The 22,236-nt window shown below is 36.5% G+C and overlaps 1 protein-coding gene across 1 annotated transcript in view; it reads left to right on the forward strand.

Moving 5' to 3' along the window:
• The window catches only part of LOC150079395 (disintegrin and metalloproteinase domain-containing protein 11-like), a 445,660-nt gene that overhangs the window by 260,954 nt on the left and 162,470 nt on the right, over window positions 1-22,236 (forward strand). The window contains exons 19-20 of the mRNA XM_090383050.1: window positions 15,469-15,549; window positions 20,494-20,608. Coding sequence (XP_090239176.1) covers window positions 15,469-15,549; window positions 20,494-20,608 — 196 coding nt within the window. The remainder of the gene's footprint in view (window positions 1-15,468; window positions 15,550-20,493; window positions 20,609-22,236) is intronic.

Consider the following 22,236-nt stretch of genomic DNA (forward strand, 5'->3'; position numbering starts at 1 on the left):
CAACAAAATACAGTCGATTCCGGTTATTTTGGACACATTGGGACTAGTGCATTTTGGCCCGATTAAGCGGCTGCCCAATCCTTGTAAATAGTTAAAAATACAGCTTTACGATGGATTTTCTGTATGATCAAATCAAGTTACGATGGACTCACCATAGTAAAATACCGTTCACTATAGGATATGTAGTAAGTGCCGGTCATTGTAATCACATTTGTGAATTGAAGTTTAATTCTATTAAACAGCAATTCTAATTAGCGAAAATAGGAGGAATATTATCCACAGGCTATAAAAGTAAAGATGTAAAACTGCAGCTATTATCAACCCACTGCAGGATGGAAACCTCCTCAACAATTCATGCTGAGGGAAATAGACCATAATCTGCCACGCTGGTCCAGTGTGGGTTGGCAGATTGACCGTATTTAGCAGTCAGGGGCTTGAACCCCGGTCTATTCAAAGACCGTGTGCTACTGCACTCCCGCTCCTGACCACTTGGCTACGGTATTAAGTACAATTTTACACTTTATTACGTTATCAATTAAAAAATTAAATGATACGTGAAAATCAGAAGAATATTTCCCACAGGTTAGCAAAATAAAAATAAATTTATGCTTACGTGCATAGCTTAATTAATACGTACTGTAATATGTACATACTAACTAGTTGACATTTCTGTTCACTGACATTTGTGGGTGGGGGTTAAAATTTAAAACAGTAAAAAAGATAAGCAATCAATAACAAAGAACACGGCACACACAAATTGCAATTAACACGTTATGCGCAAGTGAGAACGGAGTAACAAGTTAGGAAGCTTGAAAAATAGGAATGAAGAGCAGATTCTGAAAATTAATTTTTTATATGATTGAAGCACTGATAGAAAAGCCCAATAAACAGGGGACTGCTAATTGTTTTTACTGTTTTATGGTTGTGACTTCCAGAAATCCGACTGAACCACATGGTATGGTCGGAGACAATTGTAAGGTAATCTAGAGTGCCACAGTCTCCTGCCCCGATTAAACGGCATGTTGTCCCAATTAAGCACAGTAAACCCTGGCTATTTTCTCAATTGGGTTCTGTTCTTTAAGATTTGTCCCAAATAAACGGCTGCCCCGATTAATCGGTGACCCAAATAACCGGAATCCACTGTACTAATAAAATGCAAATAAAATAAATATAGTATAGCTGTCATCAGATATCGGGGGAACATATTTAGTAATTGGTCTAATATAGGTAATACAAAATGCTTAATCTGATATCAGCTGAAATAAATATTGATACATGATCAGGTATTTCATCAGGGGACTACACCTGACCATGTGTCAGGAACTGTGTTTCCATACTTGTTCATAGTAGTAGAAGAAAAGTGAGGAGCCAAAACGGAATGAAAAGAAATTAATATTTTCTAATGCAGTGTAATTTATTTAGGTAAAAATAAGTATCGAGTTGGGATAAAAATGTTTAATATAAGTATCAAGTTGGGATAAAACTGATATGTTTAATATAAGTATATAAAGACGAAAGTATATATATATAAGTTGGGATAAAACTGATATGTTTAATATAAGTATATAAAGACGAAAGTATATATATATAAGTTGGGATAAAACTGATATGTTTAGTTTAAATATGTGGAATTTAGTGTAAGATTTAATTTTGTATAGATAAGGACTCAATGTATTTTACAAAATAGATTTGGAACAAGCAAATGGTATAAGGGTGAGGTATTAAATTGAGGATTATTTAATTAAATAAAGATGGAAAATAGCAATAGAAGTAGGATAGTAGGAGCGTTTGTTTCATTAATAAATTAATATTTACCTAAATAAATTACACTGCGTTGGGACTACCTTGTACATACTGTATTAGAAAATGCTAATTTCTTTTCATTCCCTTTTGGCCCTTCACTTTTCTTCTACTCCTATGGACATCTATAGAAAAACAGTTCCTGATACACGGTCAGGTGAAGTCCCCTGATGAAATATCTGATCATGTATCAATATTTATTTCAGCTGACATCAGATCAAGCATTTTTGCATTACCTATATTAGACCATTTACTAATTATGTTCCCCCCATATCTGATGACAGCTGTACTATTTTCATTTTATTAGTATTTTGTTGTACTAATTTTACTTTACAGTGCCCCCACTTTATATTGGCTTGGCAATTCAGCCCATAATTTACTTAATTTATCATAACCTCTAGGACAGTGGTGCGCAAACTTATTTCGCTTGCAACCCCCTTTGTTAAATATAAAATTGACACAACCCCTCAATGTAAACCCCGAGGGAGGATGACATGATTTTTAGAGAAGAAAAATGGCATTTTACAAATTATAGAAATTTTATTTGAGTACTGAGAAATGAATAAAAAATGTTTACTTTTTAATTTACACATTAAAATAATTGTTTAATATTTTAATTGAATACAGCAAAAACAACAAGTCAAATTCTTATTCTTCAGTTAAGATTACAAGCCAATAAAAAATGAACAATTAATCAGAAGGATGAGCCTGGATAACTGATAATATTTGATCCATATTTGGATGCAATATTTGAAATTACTAATCTCATGTCATCTTCTGGATCAAGTCAGAAAAGCTGTTTTGTTTTTATTGCTGTTAATTTTATGACATAAATACACTGTGTGCTGCCACATTATTAGGTACACCCCTGCTGTGCACACAAATGGTTTGTCCCACAACGTTGCAAGTCACATGACCATAGTTGTGGATATAAATGCAGCCGAACAATCTTTCTAGTATCAGTTAAGCATAGCATATAAACCGTAGCAAGAATGATGAATTTCAGACTGCAAACTTCAAATGTAGCATGGTAGTAGGTGCAAGACATGCTGGACAAAGCATCTCTGAAACAGCAGTTCTCCTGAGCTTTTCACCCAGTGAACAGAAAACATCCTCTCAATGGCACTCCTGTGAAAGAAAATCGCTTGTTGATGAGAGAGGTCAGAGGAGGATGGCTAGATTTGTGCAAGCAAACAGATGAGCCACAATGTTGCATATCACGTCAGAATATAACCTTGGTGTGCAGAACAAAATATCGCAACGGACCACTAGTCGCACTTTGTCGTGAATGGGCTACACCAGCTGATGGCCACATTTCATACCTTTGTTATCAATGGCGAACAAGAGAGCATGCCTCCTGTGGGCACAGCAACACCAGCACTGGACTATTGAAAATTGGAAAACAGTTGCTTGGTCTGACGAGTCGAAGTTCCTGGTACATCATGTTGATGGAAGGCTCAGAATTTGGCAAAAACAACATGAATCAGTGGGCCTGTCGTGTCTGACGACTACCGTGCAAGGTGGTGGGGGCAGTGTTATGGTGTGAAGAATGTTTTCTTGACTCATGTTGGGTCCATTGATACCCATAGATTCATGTCTGAATGCCACATTGTACTTAAACATCATTGCTGACCACGTGCATCCGTTCATGTTGACAGTTTATCCTCAGTCAAATGGTTACTTCCAGCAGGATAATGCACTGGTGCACAAAGCCCGAATCACTATGGAATGGTTCCAGGAACACGACAATGACTTTTCTTTGCTACAGTGGCCTGGTCAGTCTCTGGATCTCAATCCTATTGATTATCTTTGGGATGAGCTGGAAAGGGCTGTTTGCTGCAGGCCTACACCACCGTCGAATCTCAAGGAACTGCATGACACACTCATGTCTGCATGGTACTCCATTCCTGCACAACGTTTTCGGCATCTTGTTCAATTCATGCCTAGATGTATTCAGGCTGTTTTGAAGGGGCTAAAGGAAGACCAACACGCTAGGTAGGTGTACCTAATAAAGTGGCAGCACAGTGTATGTAGACCCAAAAGGCAGCTAGCTATCTTTGTATCACCATTTTTGATAATTCTGGATACTCATCTCGAAGAGAAAGCCAAACTTTTCCACAAGTAGTCTTGTTGTCACGTAATGGTTCGTCAGACGACAGGACGATAAGACCTTCCTTTTGCTCAATGGTAATTTCGGGACGTGAAGAAATTACAAAAGCAAAGGGATCACAAATCTAATACAACTTTTTTTCTGGAGACACATTAAATCTTTTGGAAAAATTCTTAATTAGCACTGTTAGGTTGGAGGCAATGATATCTCTGAATTGTAAAATGTCAATATTATTGCTATTAACCAGGGTATTGCCATAGGACCAGGGTATGTCTGCCAGGGGCAAAGGTTGATGACGTTGTAGAGCGAATATCATCTTTTAAGGGCACAAAAGGTGATATAGTTGTACACGTTGGCACTAATAATATTAAGAGTAGGAGACCGGCAGAATTACTTAACAAGTACAGGTCACTGCTGAACAAAAGCCGAGAATTAGGGTTGAATTTGAAAGTGTCTGCAATTCTGCCCAGACACGATAGGAGGGAGTATATGATGAGAGCCTTGTCGATCAATTCGGCCCTGGAAAGATTGTGCAAGGCTCAAGGGGTAGAATTTTTTTCAGCCTGGACTGTACTTGTTAACAGGAGAGATTGCTTCTACAGGGATGGGATACACTTAAATAGAAAGGGTGCAAGAATATTTGCTGATGCTATCGAGGCAGTGTTAGGTGGGTCGGAAAACTGCTAGCTTGGGGGGAGACAAAGACCAATAGATTGACAGTAGCCACTGGCAGAGGTGAAAGAGATTCTTGCACTGCTTCTATTAGAATGAGCAGAAGCCTGAAAAACAAGATGCATGGTATTTCAGAGACTGCTGGGAGCCATTGCGGTACAAGTAAACACATGGGTTATGTTAGGGTAGCTAAGAATAGAAACAGGTGCAGGTATACTTGTGTATACACCAATGCTAGGAGTTTAGTAAATAAATTTGATGAATTTGAGGTATTGCTCAAAACATCAAAGGCAGATATTGTTGGGATATCAGAGACGTGGTGTCACAGAGATATAAGGGATGCAGAACTGCAATTTGGGGAGTACAACGTCTACAGAAAGGATAGACAGGATAGGAAGGGGGGAGGGTTTATGCTATTAGTTAAGAAACACATAAAAACCAAGGAAGTGAAGCCAGTCGACATCACTGGACAGTGCAGTGTTGAGTCAGTTTGGTGTGACATAAGCATTGGGAGATCAAAATTGAGAGTAGGAGTGTGCTATAGGCCTAATGACTCTGATGAGTATAATAAGGAACTGTACAGGGAAATAGAGTGGGCCAGTAAATCAGAGAGTCTTATAATGGGAGATTTTAATTTCCCAGATATTGACTGGAATTTGGGGGCTGGTTACTCACGCACTAGCAGGGCTTTTGTGGATTTATTGGATGATTGTTTTCTACATCAGCATGTTCGGGAGGCAACTAGAGGGAGTAATACTCTTGATTTGATTATCAGCAGTGATTCTTCATGCATTAAGAATCTGCAGATAAATGAACCACTAGGTGGCAGTGATCACAGTGTGCTGAAGTGGGATTTACTCAAAGAGGTAACTACCATTAGGGGTAAAGGGAAGGGTTATTGCTTCCGTAAAGGCGACTACGATGGACTGAGACAGTATTTAAATTCTATACAGTGGGACCAACTGATGATGTTACCAACAGCAAATTCAAAATGGGAAGTATTCAAAGAACTTATCTTGGAAGCTACTAGGCTTTACATACCAACTAAGAAATATTGTTCAAGGTTTAGGCCAAAATGGATGTCAGATGAACTAATGAGGCATATGACAGAGAAGAAAAATGCATGGGATACTTACAAATTAACACATGACACAGAAGCCTATGATAGATACAAGTTGATATGCAACCAAGTTACAAAGGAGGTTAGGCAGGCGAAGGCAGATTACAAGAAATCCTTGGCAAGGGATGCAAAGAAAAACAGCAAAGAGTTCTTTACTTATGTAAACTCTAGAAGGAAGGGGATGAATCAGATTGGTCCACTTGATATTGATGGGTCAACTGTTGATGATCCTGCTCAGGTAGCTAACAAACTAAATGAATATTTTGCATCGACATTCACACATGAGGAGTTATTCAGCAAGGGGAATGCCAGAGGTGTATTCAACTCTAGCAGTAAGCTACAGAATCTTGAAATAACTGGGAGTAAAGTGGAGGAGAAACTGTTGAAGATAAACACAAGAAAAGCACCCGGGATGGATGGGATCTATCCAGTTATATTAAAGGAGGCAGCAAAGGAAGTAAGCAAACCCTTAGCCATAATTATGAGAGCTTCCTTGGACTCAGGGGAGGTACCCATAGACTGGAAATGTGCAAATGTGACCCCAATTCCCAAAGGAGGATCAAAGGCTGACACAAGTAATTATAGACCTGTGAGCTTAACTTCTGTTCCAGGAAAATTAATGGAGGCACTGGTTAAAGAAGCACTGCAGGATCATTTAGACAAGACTTCAGTTATAGCTCAGACACAGCATGGTTTTGTTAAGGGGAAGTCTTGCCTGACCAACTTGATTGGATACTATGATGCAGTCACAAAAGAACTGGATGCAGGGAATAACTTTGATATTATATACTTGGATCTTAGAAAGGCTTTTGATACTGTTGCACATGAAAGACTGCTACACAAATTGGAGCAGTGTGACATTGGAGGCAAATTGTTGTTATGGATAAAGGGGTGGTTGAGGGGGAGAAGACAGAGAGTGGTAATCAATGGACACTGCTCATCGTGGACTAATGTTATTAGTGGAGTCCCTCAGGGCTCAGTGTTGGGTCCATTATTGTTTTCTGTATTTATAAATGATATTGATGATGGTATATCAAGCTTAATGTCCAAGTTTGCAGATGATACAAAGGTTGGCAGGGTTGTCAAGGACACTACTGACACTATGCTGCTGCAACAGGATCTGGAAAGGTTGAGCAGATGGGCTGAGAGGTGGCAAATGAAGTTTAACATTGACAAATGTAAAGTACTACACATGGGAAACAGCAACCCCAGAGCAACGTATCAACTCTGTGGTACTACCCTGACAGTGGTAGAGAATGAAAGGTACTTGGAGGTGGTTGTGCAGGCAGATATGAAGTTCTCTGAGCAGTGCAGACGGGCTGCAAGAGTAGCTCATGGAGTATTGTCAATGATATACAGGAATTTTTCCAGCAGGGATAAGGAGGTGATTATTCCATTGTATAAGGCAATGGTCATGCCACACCTAGAGTACTGTATACAGGTCTGGAGGCCTCATTTCAAGAAGGATGTAGAGCTGCTGGAACGAGTACAGAGAAGGGCAACAAGATTAGTGAATGGAACAAAGGGGTGCTCTTACGAAGAAAGGCTTAAGTTTTGCAAATTACAGTGTCTGGAGACTAGGCACCAGCGAGGTGATCTGATAGAGGTGTATAAAGCCTTGAATGGTTTAAGCATGCTCAATGCTGATGAGATTCTTCCTCTAGCTCAGAAAATTCACCTGAGAGGGCATAAATTCAAATTGAGGAAAGACAGATGTAGAATAGACGTGCGGAAATTTGCCTTTAGCCAGCGGGTGGTTGGTTGGTGGAACAGACTTCCATCCCTTGTGGTGGAGGTTGATAGCCTAAATAAGTTTAAGGCTCAGCTGGACAGGTATTTTGAACAAACAGAGGGGTGAAGTGGAAGTGGTTTTTTTTTTTTTGGCTGATGCTGCATAAGCTTGCTTTCTTGTATCAAATGCCTCTACTAATGCTAATGCTAACCAAATCAGAAAAACATGGGAACATATTATTACACTCAAATTCAGTTTTCCAAAGGTTAAGTTTATTTTTGAAAGCTTTTGAGTATATTTGTTCCCTGTCCTTGAAGACTTAAAATTAAATCATTAAGTTTTCAGATATATCAACAAGATGGCTAAGTTTTCCAAGCCATTTTTTTAATTTTAAACAATTGAACAAGGTTCTCTGATCTGTATCTGATAAAAACAATAAAACTTCATGTTTGAGGCCAAAAAGACGTCGGTACACTTTACCACTGAACAACCACCTCACTTTCGCATGTAAAAGAAGCATTTCATTGCAAAGTACAGTATATTGAAAAGTCTGCTATTTAAGCTTCTACTTACAATAGACACAGCATGGGTTTTTTAAAGGGTGGTCTTGTCTGACCAATGTGATTGGATACTATGATGTGGTCACAAAGGAACTGAATGCCAATAATAATTTTGATATCATACATTTGGATTTCAGGAAAGCTTTTGATACTGTTGCACATAGAAGACTGCTGTACAAATTGGAGGGGTAGGGCATTGAGGGTAAGTTGTTACAATAGATAAAGGGATGGTTGAGTGGGAGATGACAGAGAGTGGTAATCAGTGGACACCGCTCTTTGTGGACAAATGTTATTAGTGGAGTTCTGCAGGGTTCAGTGCTGGGCCCTTTGTTGTTTTGTGTATTCAATTATGTTATTGATGAAAGTACAGGGGATCCTCGTTATTTGAGGATAATTGGTTCCAGAAATTTCCACTTAAACCAGGGACCAAATTTTTGTAATATTTATTATTTAAACAAATGAAACTAGGCATAATATTTTAAGAATTCAAGATATCTATATCTATATAGATACACCACAGACAACTCTAAAGAAGATCTATGGTAGTAGTGTGGGCAGGTACCCTGGTATCGCAAGTAAAGCATTTCTTATTCAAGGTAGTGCAATACATGGGCAACTCATTGTGAAGGATAAATAGATATGGTGTATCTACACCGATATTATATAGTAATGGTTATTATGCACTTGTATATAGTAAAAAATGGATAAAGGAACTGAAAAATGGGAAAATTATTTTATTAGGCATTTTTTATTATAAAAGATCTTTCTCACAAAAATATTTTATTCAAGTGCTTGGTCAATTTTCTCAAGGGTTAGCTTTAATTCTTTAATTTTCAAATCCTTGTAACTATGGGGACTCGGATACCGGAAACCCCCCTGTATATTAGGATTAATGTCCAAGTTTGCAGATGATACAAAGGTTGGCAGGGTTGTTAACAACAGTAAAGACAGTATGCTACTCCAACTGGATCTAGAGAAGTGGCAACTGAAGTTTAACACTGACAAATGCAAAGAATTGCATATGGGTAGCAACAGCCCACAAGAAACATACCAATGTGTGGTACTACACTGAGGGAAGTGGAAAGTGAAAAAGACCTGGGGGCAATTGTGCAGTCAAATATGAAGTACACTGAGCAGTGCAGACAAGCTGCCAAGGCAGGTCATGGAGTCTTTTGAATGATATATAGGAATTTTGCTAGCAGGTACAGAGAGGTTATTATCCCATTGTACAAGGCAATGGTTAGACCACACCCAGGGTACTCAGTACAGGTTTGGAGGCCTTATTTTAGGAAGGATGTAGAGTTGCTAGAACAAGTACAAAGAAGGGAAACAAGATTGGTGAGCGGAACAAAGGCGTGCTCTTCCCAAGAAAGGCTCAAGTTCTGCAAATTGCAGTGCCTGGAGAGTAGGCACCTGCAAGGTGATCTGGTTGAGGTGTATAAGGTCTTGAATGGGTTGCAAGCTGAATGCTTATGGGATTCTTCCTCTTTCTCAGATTAAGAACCTGAGGGAGCCTAGATTCAAATTGAGGAAAGACACTTGTAGAATTAATGTGCGGTAATTTGCCTTTAGCCAGCAGTGGTTGATTGGTGGAATAGACTTCTATCTTTTGTTGTGGAAGTTAATAGCCTAAATAAATTTGCTGGAGTGGACAGCCATTTGGAATGAATGTAGGGGTGAAATTAGAGGGGTTTTTTTTTTTTTTTTGGCTGATGCCACATAAGCCTTTGTTCTTGCATCGTATGCCTCAACTAATGCTAATAAAGTTGATCACACTTACTACTGCATCTTTCAAAACTTCATGCAAATCAGTTTGCATATCCTTTACTTTGCCTTTTAAATCTTTATTTTCTCCTGTTAATGCAGCCATCAGTACAAATCGTTACACAGTTGTTCCACGTTAGATTATTTGTTTGAAGGAAACTATTTATAACATAAAAAATCTTCTGGCCCATCCTTCTTCCTTCCAAAGCTCTGCAAAATAGAAAATTCTCCAAAATATCCCCCTCATAGCAGTATCTGACATATACAATAAGTTGAGCAAGGTTTGAAATATCTGTGGATTCGTCTAACTGTATTGCAAAAATTGTAATTTCTCTCAATCGATTTAATAAATTGAATTTTATATTGTCCGATATGCTCTGCGAGACTGTCTCTGGACAGAGAAATGCTTTTTAAATCGTACTTTTCTCCATGGATAACTGAAATAATTTTTATTGCAGCAAAAGAAAGCACCGAATTACGAAGCAGCATAAAGCTTGCGTGCTGTGTATCCACACTTTGCTTTGTATAGTTACTGCTACCACACATTCGCACCTCTGGCCTTTAGGCAATACAGTACCAGCAATTTGAGAATGTGCTCTAAGAAGCACGAATTAAGAGCTGAAGGGATTACCACAAGGGATTAATTGAGTAGTAGTTATGAGTACTACTTAGCATTTAAGTAGTATTGAGATGTCACACTAGTCATAGTCAGCTGCTTTTTGTGTGTCTATAGCCAGTGAGCAAATTAAGGCATATTCTCGGCATGGTAGGCAGTTGGGTCCATTCGTATCTCAGACTTAGTTTGAGTAGCAAGGTCTCTACACCTACAGTATTGAAAAAGGAATTTTAACAACAGGTTTTTTGCTTTTATGTACACAAAAAATAAATTTATTTAAAAATTTCCATGACCCTTTTAATTTATTCCGCGACCCCTCTGAGGTTCATATGCAACAGTTTGCACACCTCTGCTCTAGGATATTAACATTCTTTCACCTTTCATTAATCTACTACTCTTCTTTTTCTTTCCTCACCCTTATAGTTACTGGCACCTTGTGTAACTTTCACATCCATCTATGCATACTTAATTAAATTAATATTATTACAACTTATATATATATATATATACACCTAATTCTGTTTTTACACGATAGATACGTTCCTGAAAAATACGTGTAAAAAAAGACATTGTATTTATGGAAGAAAAGAAGATTGATTCCGGATCTAAAAATTCAGTAAAAATAATTTAAAAAAACACATAAAAATATTCGTTTTAAGCTTATTATTTTATTTCAGCAAAATACACATGTAATAATATGTAATGAAAATGTATTAAAGTAAATTTGTATGCATATGAAATGAAAAAAATTCTTCATGAACAAAAAAAATCTGTTTTAAACATAACAAGATTTTATTCATGTTCACTTTCTGATAATAAACGGCGCATATGTTTGCGTACGACTGGAATATCACTGCTGTCACTAGAAATGTTGTGGACATTGTCTTCTTCCTCTATTAATGGAATTCTTTCTGTGATCTCTTGAGCAAAATCAGCACGAGTCCTCTGGTGCTGATGTTTCACCAGTTTTACGAAAGAATTTAGTTATTAATTGTTGTGTTCATGTTTTGGTTAGGCCATTATATAATTCTCTGTAAGAGGCTGTCAACAACTTCAGTTCATGTTGAAACTTCCCAGTGCGTTCCTCATTAGGGTTATGTTTGACAAAATGATTACCTAATTTTCTGGCCAGTTCCAGACCTTCTTTTATTAAATCTGCATTTAGAACAGGATCATTTTCTTCATTATCACTATGTTCTGTGGGATAAGGAGTCCCAAGGACAACCTCTAATATTTCATCAATATCTTCAAACGATAGCTCATCGAATCGTTCTCCGCCAATTTTGTGTGCCATTGTAATGATGATGGGAAATTCGGTCATATTAGGGATGATGGGATCTTTACTTTTTACACATTGTGGCCAAACCGCTTGCCAACACACATTTAAAGTTGCTGGTTTTAATTCAGTTAACGCTAATCCAACTTGATTTATACAATCCATAATTGAGAATTTCTTCCACACATAAATGACTGTCAGTGTTTCATCATTCAGTTTGTCCAAAACATGTTGGAATGTTCGTTTTATGAAGTATGTTTTAATTGTTGCAATTATACCTTGGTCTAGCGGTTGTATCAAAGATGTAGTATTAGGTGGCAGAAATAAAATTTGTACGTTTGGGTATTCCAAGACAGGATGGCCGGGTGCATTGTCAAAAATCAGAAGAACTTTAAATTCGAGACCTTTCAAATTCATATAACGTCTGACTTCTGGGACGAAACATTTGTTGAACCATTCTGTAAAGATAGCAGTGGTCACCCAGGCCTTCTTATTTGCCATCCAGTGATTTTGGTTTTGGTTTTTTTTTTTAGGAGCATTAGCAACTAAGGCCGTATTGCTCCGGGATATGCGCTGGTCATTCCTTGACCTTTCCGCATACTCCGTATTTGGTGGTGACGGGCTCGAACCCCGGTCTAATCAAGAAGCATGTGCTACGCACTGCTGCTCCTTCCCACCTGGCTACGGAGGCGCCCACCCATCCAGTGAACAGGCAGTTTATTGATATCTACACCTTTCATTGAATGGGGGTTTAGGGCTCGATTTACCAGCGGTGGTTTCAACATAAGATCTCCTGAAGCGTTGGAGGAAAGTAATAAGGTCACACGATCCTTAGCTACCTTAAAACCACCAGCTGTTTTCTGTGATTTGGCTACATACGTTCTGTTTGGCATTCGTTTCCAGAAGAAACCAGTTTCATCTGCATTCCAGACTTGATCAGGAGTGTATCCTCCGTCTTCAATAATTTTTGCAAGTTCCTGTGGAAATACTTTAGCAGCTGATTCATCTGCAGATGCAGTTTTATCTCATAATTTTTATATTATGAAGAGCATTCCTTTTAAAAAACCCTGTCATCCAACCTGTACTCGCAGAAAATTCATGCTTTCTGGTTAACTGAGATGAAGTGCTTGGCTCCTTTTCTTTAATCTGTCTGTAAATTCTTAGTGCTGTTTGCTTGATGGCATTTCCATCTACTGGTACTCTTTTTTGTGACTGATCTTCTATCCATATTACCAGAGCCTTTTCCATTTTTTCCTTGACAATATCTCTTGTATATGATGATGAATTAACACTTACTTTTGTTCCAGAATATACCGACTTCCTAATTGCAGCTTCATTTTTCTTAATAGTTTTTACGGTAGCTTCATGTACACCAAAATGCTTTCCTACAGATGTAGCCCCTTGTCCAGTTGCAAGCCGATCTAAAATTTGAATTTTAAGTTCGAAAGAAATCGCTTTCCTTTTCATTTTGGTAATAGGCGAATTATTCAACATTATATAAGGGCTACCGAAAAATATCTCAGTTATAATTAATAAAAAAAGGTATGAAAAATTTGTAAACTTACAATTTATTGACTATCGGCAAAATTAATAAATTTATATGTGCACAAATTTCACTAAAGATTCTTTCACTTTGAAATAGCGCTTACTACTAAATGTCTTCCGAAGATACAATGCACGAATACCGTAGATGTGCACCAAATTCAATAAAAATGTTGATGATTCATAGATACCTAGACGTACACATTGGTAAACAAAAGCACGCATTTCAAAACGCACACACTAGCTGTTATCCAATCTATTGGTGCGTGTAAATAGAAATGATACTAAGATGCCACAAATAAAAAAAATTTTTCTTAAAATTTAAGCAAAAAAAAATTCATAGAAATCGTGTTAAATCAAAATGACTCGCATAAAAAGAGGATAAAATATTTATTTTGAACTTGTGTTAAATCAAATTCGTGTAAAAAAAGTTTGTGCAAAAACAGAATTAGGTGTATATAAAAGGGTAATAGTTTGAAAGGCTTGAGTAAATTAAATAGTGGTTGATATGTTTCTTCTTTCTAGGTAGCACAAACTAAAGGGCTCAATTAAGTTAAGGAAGAATAGGTATAGCTTGCATATAAGAAAATTTCAATTAGCCAAAGGGTTATTAAATTGTTAGAACAAGTTATTACTTGATCTTGTAGAATTAGACTGTTCAAATAAATTTAAGCAACAATTTGACAGATACTTGAATGAAACTAGGTGTTGTGTTTTGAAGCCAATGTTGAATATAACTGAATTCCTTGTAGCAGTTTGTCTTTATTAACCATTTAACAGTCTTAAAAAAAAAAAGAAAGAAAAAAAAAAGTCAGGTTTCCATATAATACCTTATTTAAAACTCGTGCATTTCTCAATAAAATTACAATACTCTGAAGAAGGGGATGTATCTATGTATATATAGCTTTTTTAGAGTGGTTTCTAAAGATTTCCTTAAACCTGCCTTGTGTCTCTGTATTGAGCATGTCTGAAAAGCCAGTCATGTATGTTGTGTTGTGTGTATGACTTGCCTCTTACAAGCAGCCTGCATAAGTCACCTGGAAATGTGCTGGCTGACTCCTGACCTTGTCATGTATGGAGCACAGTATGGACACTGTGCTCCATACTTGCTGTTTGCAAGCAACATACAGCCTGTTTTACAGTCTGCTATTCACTTTAAATGTAATACTACTCAGTGTATGCTGTGTATGTCAATCTTTATAGATTTTATGAGCTGAATGAAGGCATACTGCTGGGGTATTTTTGTTTTGATCTGCCATCCTGAAGATACTAGCCATTCAATATAAGTGCCACCTTTTTAGAACTTGTGTTTATAGTCTGATCCAAGTGAAATTTGCAATGATTTTTGTGGGATATATTTATTTTACAAAAGTTTAGAAATATAATTGATTGCATACATACATTTATCAGTATATCTATTTGTTCTATGGTCATCAAAATATACTCAAAATAAGAGAACCACTTTACTAGATATATTCACATGAATGGCAGACACTTGTATAAACAGATATCTAGGAGGTACTTTTGTGGTGGGGGAAATAAGATTGGGGATTTGGTTTGCAAAACTAAATCACCCTCTTACTCTGTTGATCTAGAACTTGATTCACTAACACAAATTTATATTTCCGATAACTACTCTCCATCATTTTCGTTACAAAAATCAGTGATACAAAAGCAGCATACAGCCTGTGTAATATCCTGAATATCTACTTATGGAGCAAAGCTGAAACAGGCTATATTTTTCCTTTTATTTCACAATAATCAATGCCATTCAAAGAAATCAATACCTTTGCATTTGCACAAAAAATAAAGCATGTATTGCTGCTATGGAAGTGACGAAAACACAGTTCTAGTGAACAGCAGCCAGATTATGATTATACAAAAAAAAAAGCAAAATTTTAGGGGAAAATCACATAACTCTAAAACTGTTTGTTTGTGTCCAAAACAAAACAAAACTGAAATGTGACACATGGTGCTAGTATCAGATACAGCCAAATCAATTTTTGGGCTGCTGTGTCTGCCCAAATTTTTACAGGCATGTCAGGCAAGTGGTTAATGCTGAAGTATGCAATAGTCTCTTTAGGTGTATGAATTTAATTATTTATTTAATAGTTCCAGAATACTTTTCAGTATAGTTTTGGAGTTACATAAGTTATTAAATGAGAAGTTATAAAATAACATTCTTATAGGAAGGAAAATTAATCTTTTTTGCAGTTGTAAAAAATTTGGTGGGAGTAGAGAAACATCTGAATGTTATCTCATATTTTCTCTTATAGTTGCGTCCTGCAGGCCACCTTTGTCGACCTGCTGTTACTGAATGTGATATACCTGAATACTGTGATGGTAAAGGTGGACAAGTAAGTAATAATATTAATAGTTAATGTCAATATGTAGCTTTAATTTTTCCAAGTGTCTATGCCATTATTCAATGATCCTGAATAATGCAAATAACAGTTACAATGAATGCATAAGCAATTGTTAGGAGTTTTAATGGTAAATGTTTTACTATCAATGGTAGAGTGAAGTTATAATTGAATGGAATTAAGAAAACATCTAAAAATAGTAAACATCTATGATAACACAGAGTTGTTACTTTATTAATACACCTATCCTTTTCATGAAATGAAGCAGACCTTCAGACAGCATCCTGTGTTCATACTGTACATAAAGATATAAAGCAGGTGGGCAGATATATATTGCTGCTGTATACATACAATTCAGCATGAAAATGGGCAAAATGAAAGATTTCAGTAACTTCGAACATAGCATGGTAGTTAGCACCTTTTAGGAGTTTCATGTATGACTGTCTCAGGTGTATTAAGATTTGTCTAATAACCAAATAACATCTAACCCGTGGTGATCTTATGATCACAATAGTTCATTGATGCGGTAGACCAACAGAGCTGAGCTGACCTGACATGACAGGAAAAGTTGTATTTTCAGTGGTCTCATTTAAAAGTACTTAAAGCTTTTTCATAGTTTTTGCTAATTTTGTGGATAATCTTTCCCATTATTTTAGTAAAATATATTCAAATTGGTTTGTATGAATTTAAAGTTATTTGCTGAATTGAATTTCAAATTGAATCATCCTGAAATATAAAAATCGAATCTAGAATCAAATAATTCAATGCATAATAATATAGCAAAGAATTAGAGGGGGAAATCCTCTACAAAACTGATCAGGGACCCTCCTTTAATAGTAACAATGAGCATTATGCTTATTATGAAGTTTGTGAGCCCTTTTGGCTCTGCAATTGGGTATGTGCATATTAAAATAAAGGACGTCTCCGTAGCCAGGTGGGAAGGAGCAGCAGTGCGTAGCACACGCTTCTTGATTAGACCGGGGTTCGAGCCCATCACCACCAAATACGGAGGATGTGGAAAGGTCAGGGAATGACCAACGCATATTCCTGGAGCAATATGGCCTTAGTTGCTAATGCTCCTAAAAAAAACCAAATAACATAACATAACATTAAAATGAAGACTACATCACATAGAAAATGTCTTCTTTATTCGCAAAAGAGCATATCAACCCAAGTCATGATTTTTTTTTGAAAAGTAAATAATCATCCTGATTTTAAAAAAAAGTGTAAGTTGATAACTACTGCTTGAAAGTAATTGCTGAATTTTGAAGATTTTATATCGTTTCAGTACTACAGAAAAAATTTAGCGGAGCATCATTTTTATTTGTAATTTAAAATATATGGTGTAGTGGGTGAAAATACACATATATGAGGGCTGTTCCATAGAGAATGATCATAATTCTTTTTTTTGCAATATGCTATTATTAATTATCTATATTTTTGATGGTTCTTTTCAAAGTAGGCTCCATTTGATGAAATATACTTACTCCAATGTTTCTGCCATTCTTAAAAAACATAATTGAAGCCATTTTTTGGCATGCATATTGAGAATCGCCTCAGATGCCTTTACAACTTCTTCGGATAACTGGAAACATTTCCCTCGCAGCTCCTTCAACTTTCGGCGCCTCAGTAGGCAGGTGGGGAGGAGCAGCAGTGCGTAGCACACACTTCTTGATTAGACCGGGGTTCGAGCCCGTCACCACCAAATACGGAGGATGCGGAAAGGTCAGGGAATGACCACCGCATTTCAAGGAGAAATATGGCCTTAGTTGTTAATGCTCCTAAAAATTAAATAACAAACAAACAACTCCTCATGTGTGAATGTAGATGCAAAATACTCATTCAGTTTGTTTGCTATCTGAGTATGATCATCAACAGTCGAACCATCGATATCAAGTGAACTAATCAGATTCATCCCCTTCCTTTTAGAGTTTATATAAGTAAAGAAATCCTTGCTGTTTTTCTTAGCATCTTTTCCCAAAGATTTCTTGTAATCTGCCTTTGCCTGCCTAACCTGATTACAGACTATATCTGCTATAGGCTTCTGAGTCGCTTGATAATTTATATACATCCCATGCATTTTTCTTCTCTGTCACAAGTCTCATTAGTTCATTTGATAACTTTTAGGCCTAAACCTTGAACAGTATTTCTTAATAGGTATGAAACGTTCAGTAGCTTCCACAGTTAGTTCCTTGAATGCTTCCCACTTAGAAATTACTGTTGGTAACGTTGTCAGTTGATCCCACTGTACAGAATTTAAAAACTGTCTGAGACCACTGTACTCACCTTTACGGAAACAAAAACCCTTTCTTTTACCCCTGATGATAATTATATCTTTAAGTAAATCCCACATCAGTACACTGTGATCACTGCCACCTAGTGGTTCCTTTATCTGCAAATTCTTAATACACGAATGATCACTGCTGATTACCAGATCAAGAGTATTACACTCTCTGGTTGCCTCTCGAATAACCTGCTGCAGAAAACAATCACCCAATAAATCCACAAAAGTCTTACTAGTGTGCGAGTGACCATCGGACAAGTTCCAGTTGATATCTGGGAAGCTAAATTTCCCCATTATAAGACATTCTGATTTACTAACCCACTATTTCTCTGTACATTTGTTCATTGTACTCATTCGAGTCATTAGGCCTATAACACATTCCTACTCTTATTTTTGCTTTCGCAGTGCTTATGTCACACCAAACTGACTCAACAGTGCACTGTTCATCTGTATCAGCTGGATGCACTTCTTTTGATTTTATGTTTTTCTTAATTAACAGCATAACACTTCCTATCCTGTCTATCCTTTCTGTACACATTGTACTCCCCAAATTCCAGTTCTGCATTCCTTATATCTGTGTGACACCATGTCTCTGCTATCCCAACAATATCCACCTTTGATGTCTTGACCAACACTTCAAATTCATCAAATTTATTTATTATACTTCTAGCATTGGTATACATGTACCTATCCTTATTATTAGTTACCCTAACACATCCATATACCCGCCTGTTTCACAATGATTGCCATTAGTCCCTGAAACCACCAGCACCCCTCGCTCCAGGTCGCTACTTATTCAAATAGAAGTTGTGCAAGAATCACCTTCACCTCTGCCTGCGGCTACTTTAAACTTTTAGTCTGTGAATCCTCCCAAGTTAGCAGTTTTCCAACCCACCTAACACTGTCTCGATATCATCAGCAAATATTCTTGAACCGTTTCTATTTAAGTGTATTCCATCCCTGTAGAAGCAGTAGAAGAGTACTGCGTACAGGTGTGGAGGCCTCATTTTAGGAAGGATATAGAGTTGCTTGAGTGAGTACAGAGAAGGGCAACAAGATTGGTGAGGGATCGAAGGGGTGGTCTTACTAAGAAAGGCTTAAGTTCTGCAAATTGCAGTGACTGGAGACCAGGCACCTGCGAGGTGATCTGATTGAGGTGTATAAGGTCTTGAATGGGTTGAGCAGGCATCTGATGGGATTCTTCCTCTTGCTCAGATTACGATTAAATTAAAATTGAGGAAAGACTGTTATAGAATTGATGTGCAGAAATTTTCCTTTAGCCAGCGGGTTGTTGATTTCTGGGATAAACTTCCGTCTGTTGTTGTGGAAGTTTATGCCTTAAATAAAATCAAGGAAGGACTGGAAAAATGTTTATAGAGAATGGATGTATGAAATAGTTTTTTTTTTGGATGATGCTACATAAGCTTGCTTTCTTGCGTCATATGCCTCTGCTAATGCTAACTTCTTATGATATATTTAGTTTTACTTTCGTCATAGTAACATAGGAACACACTTGCAAAAGAGCATGCTTCTCTTAAGGAACTCATAATTTTGAACTTGAACATCAGCACTTTTATAAACTATAGGAGAAGGGAAAATTAAGTTATAATAAAAAGGGGTTTTGCTTTAATTTTTGAGTTTTGGCAAATCCTAATTGAAACTATAAAATCTCCAAACTGTGGAACATGTTTACAGACTTTCCAGAATTTTCAAAAGTCAATGTAATATGGCCAACTGGTTATTAGATACATTAGCATATATGCACAAAGCACCCATTTTCTTCATCACGTCTCTGTCTCTTCCTCTCTGCCTGCCTGCATGTAATAACTCGACTCCTAATGGATGGATTTTCATAAAATTTTATATTTCTCTTTTATAAAAATTTGTGAAGCCATTGTAAATTTCATTAAAAAATAAAATCAGATTAATACAAATCCTGCAATTGTTATTTCTTTGTTTGTCTGTGTGCATATAACTGCATATAGGTATAAATTTTATACCTATCTTTTGTAGAGAGTTGTTGAGGTATTCCAAATTTCTTTAAAATCAGTCCAATAATGATCTAGCAATTAGCATTTCTTGGTCCATCTGCATATAATTACTCAACTCTCAGTGAATCCATTTTGATGAAATTTTTTATTTGGCTCTTTTAGAACTATTTGCAAGCTTTCGGAAATTTTATTAAAATCGGACCAGTAGCATCCGAAGATTATATTTCGTTTTTCATACATATCACATAGAAATGGATCAGCTTGTAGGACAAACCATGAAAATAATAGTGACGTGACATTCAGCCTATGTGAGTTATGTCAGCCCACATAAATTGAATACTTTTAAACTTCTGGAGTAAACTTTTTTTTCTTTTTTTTTTTTTTTTTTCATTCTCATATAATGTGAAGATCAGTATTTATATTTTCATTGTAATAGATTTAGAGTTGGTAACTTCATTTAATGATCATGTACTTGTGTAATTTATTCGATTCAAGTTAACTGTTTTCAGTTTTCATATTGTCACCTGATGATGTTATTACTATATAGCAGAATAAGTGTACGTATTATTAGTTTGGTTAATATGAAATGCATAGCTGTATATAGTTAACCTATAATTTATTTCAGCTGTGGTCAAGTCATATAACATTCTGATCTTCTAACAGTGTCCTGGAGACTTGTACAAGAAAAATGGGAATATTTGCAAGAGTGGAGATGGTTTCTGTTTTCATGGTAATTGTCCTTCTCCTGATGATCAGTGTGAATATATCTGGGGTTATGGTAAGTGTCCTTTTTTTTTAATTTAAATTATAATAAATAGAATGGTTCTTCTCAGCTTATTATTAACCTCATTATTTTAACTTCATTTTATACTTCAAGATGCATATGTGGTTGTAGAAGGTTTGTACATGAGAGCATTATATACTTCCTGGTGTTAGAATGTTAGTTTATCGTATTTATGCTTGTAAGTCTCACGTATTTCATACCAATCTTACTATCTGAAAGGCGCTTCCGTAGCCAGGTGGGAAGGAGCAGCAGTGCATAGCACACGCTTCTTGATTAGACCGGGGTTCGAGCCCGTCACCACCAAATACGAAGGATGCGGAAAGGTCACGAAATGACCACCGCATATCCCGGAGCAATATGGCCTTAGTTGCTAATGCTCCTAAAAATCAAATAACAAACAAACAACAAACATACTATCTGAAAGTAGATAAGCTAATTATACATGAAATTTTGACAGTCTAATAAATCCAGTAATAGCTTATTCATCCTAGCATTTTCAGCTAAAATAATACAGAGAGAGAGAGAGATTTGATTCTGTATTGGTGATACTACATGAGCATTCGAAATCACATTTGTTCCATCTGAATATCATGGGGAACTAAACAGGCGTGCCAGAAACACTGTGTAATACAAAAAAAAATAATAAACTATACAGACATTTTTATCAGTCTCAAAATTGATTTCATTCAGATAAGATGTGTGTTACCACTCTGCTATTATTTAAAAATAAAATCACAGAAAATAAATCACTGTTCATAGATACATCCAGTGTTGAGGCATTCTGAATACCTTTTACCTTTTTTTTCCCATATGTATATTTCAATGAATAAAAAGTGTCCTGAAAAAATTCTTTTCATATTACCATATGTCAATATGTAGCTTTAATGAGTGGTTGGTATTTCTGACTGAGAAAATTGTGAAAACAGGTAAATCATTGTTTTTTTGTTTTTTTTTTAATTATCTTCCCTGTAAGCATAATAATATATTTTGTAAAAAGCTTATGCAGAATAGGATCAGGTAATCTCACTGGGGCAAAAATTGATAATATTGTAGAGAAACTATCATCTTTTAAGGGCACAAAAGGTGATGCTGTTGTACACATTGGTATTAATATATTAAGAATAGGAGATCTAAGGATTTACTTTACAGATACAGGGCAATGTTGAGTCATGAGTCAGGATTAAATTTAAAGGTATCTGGAGTTTTGCCCACACACACTCAGGAAGGGGAAGTAGATAATGAGAGCCTTATCAATCACTTTGACCCTAGAGAAATTTTGCAAGGCTCTGGAGATAGAATTTTTCTTGGTATGTTCTGTGCTTGTTAACAGGAGAGCCTGTTTCTACAAAGATGAGAAATATTTAATTTAAAAGGGCATAAGAATATTTGTTGATGCTATTAAGGTAGTGTTAGGTGGAGTGGAAACAACTAGCTTGGGGAAGGGATGATGCACAGACTAATAGATTAAAAGCAGCCCCAAGCAGAGCTGAATATGATTCTTGTGCTGCTTCTATTCGGCATGCTGCAGCCTGGAAAGCATGTGTTGGGGATTATAAGGCCTGCCAGTGGCAGGGGGGTTAAATCATCAAACACACACATTGCAGGGATATTAAAAATATGGT

This window comes from Mastigoproctus giganteus, chromosome 10 (assembly GCF_048544385.1).
Source record: "Mastigoproctus giganteus isolate SK-2022 chromosome 10, ASM4854438v1, whole genome shotgun sequence".
Lineage (NCBI taxonomy): Eukaryota > Metazoa > Arthropoda > Arachnida > Uropygi > Thelyphonidae > Mastigoproctus > Mastigoproctus giganteus.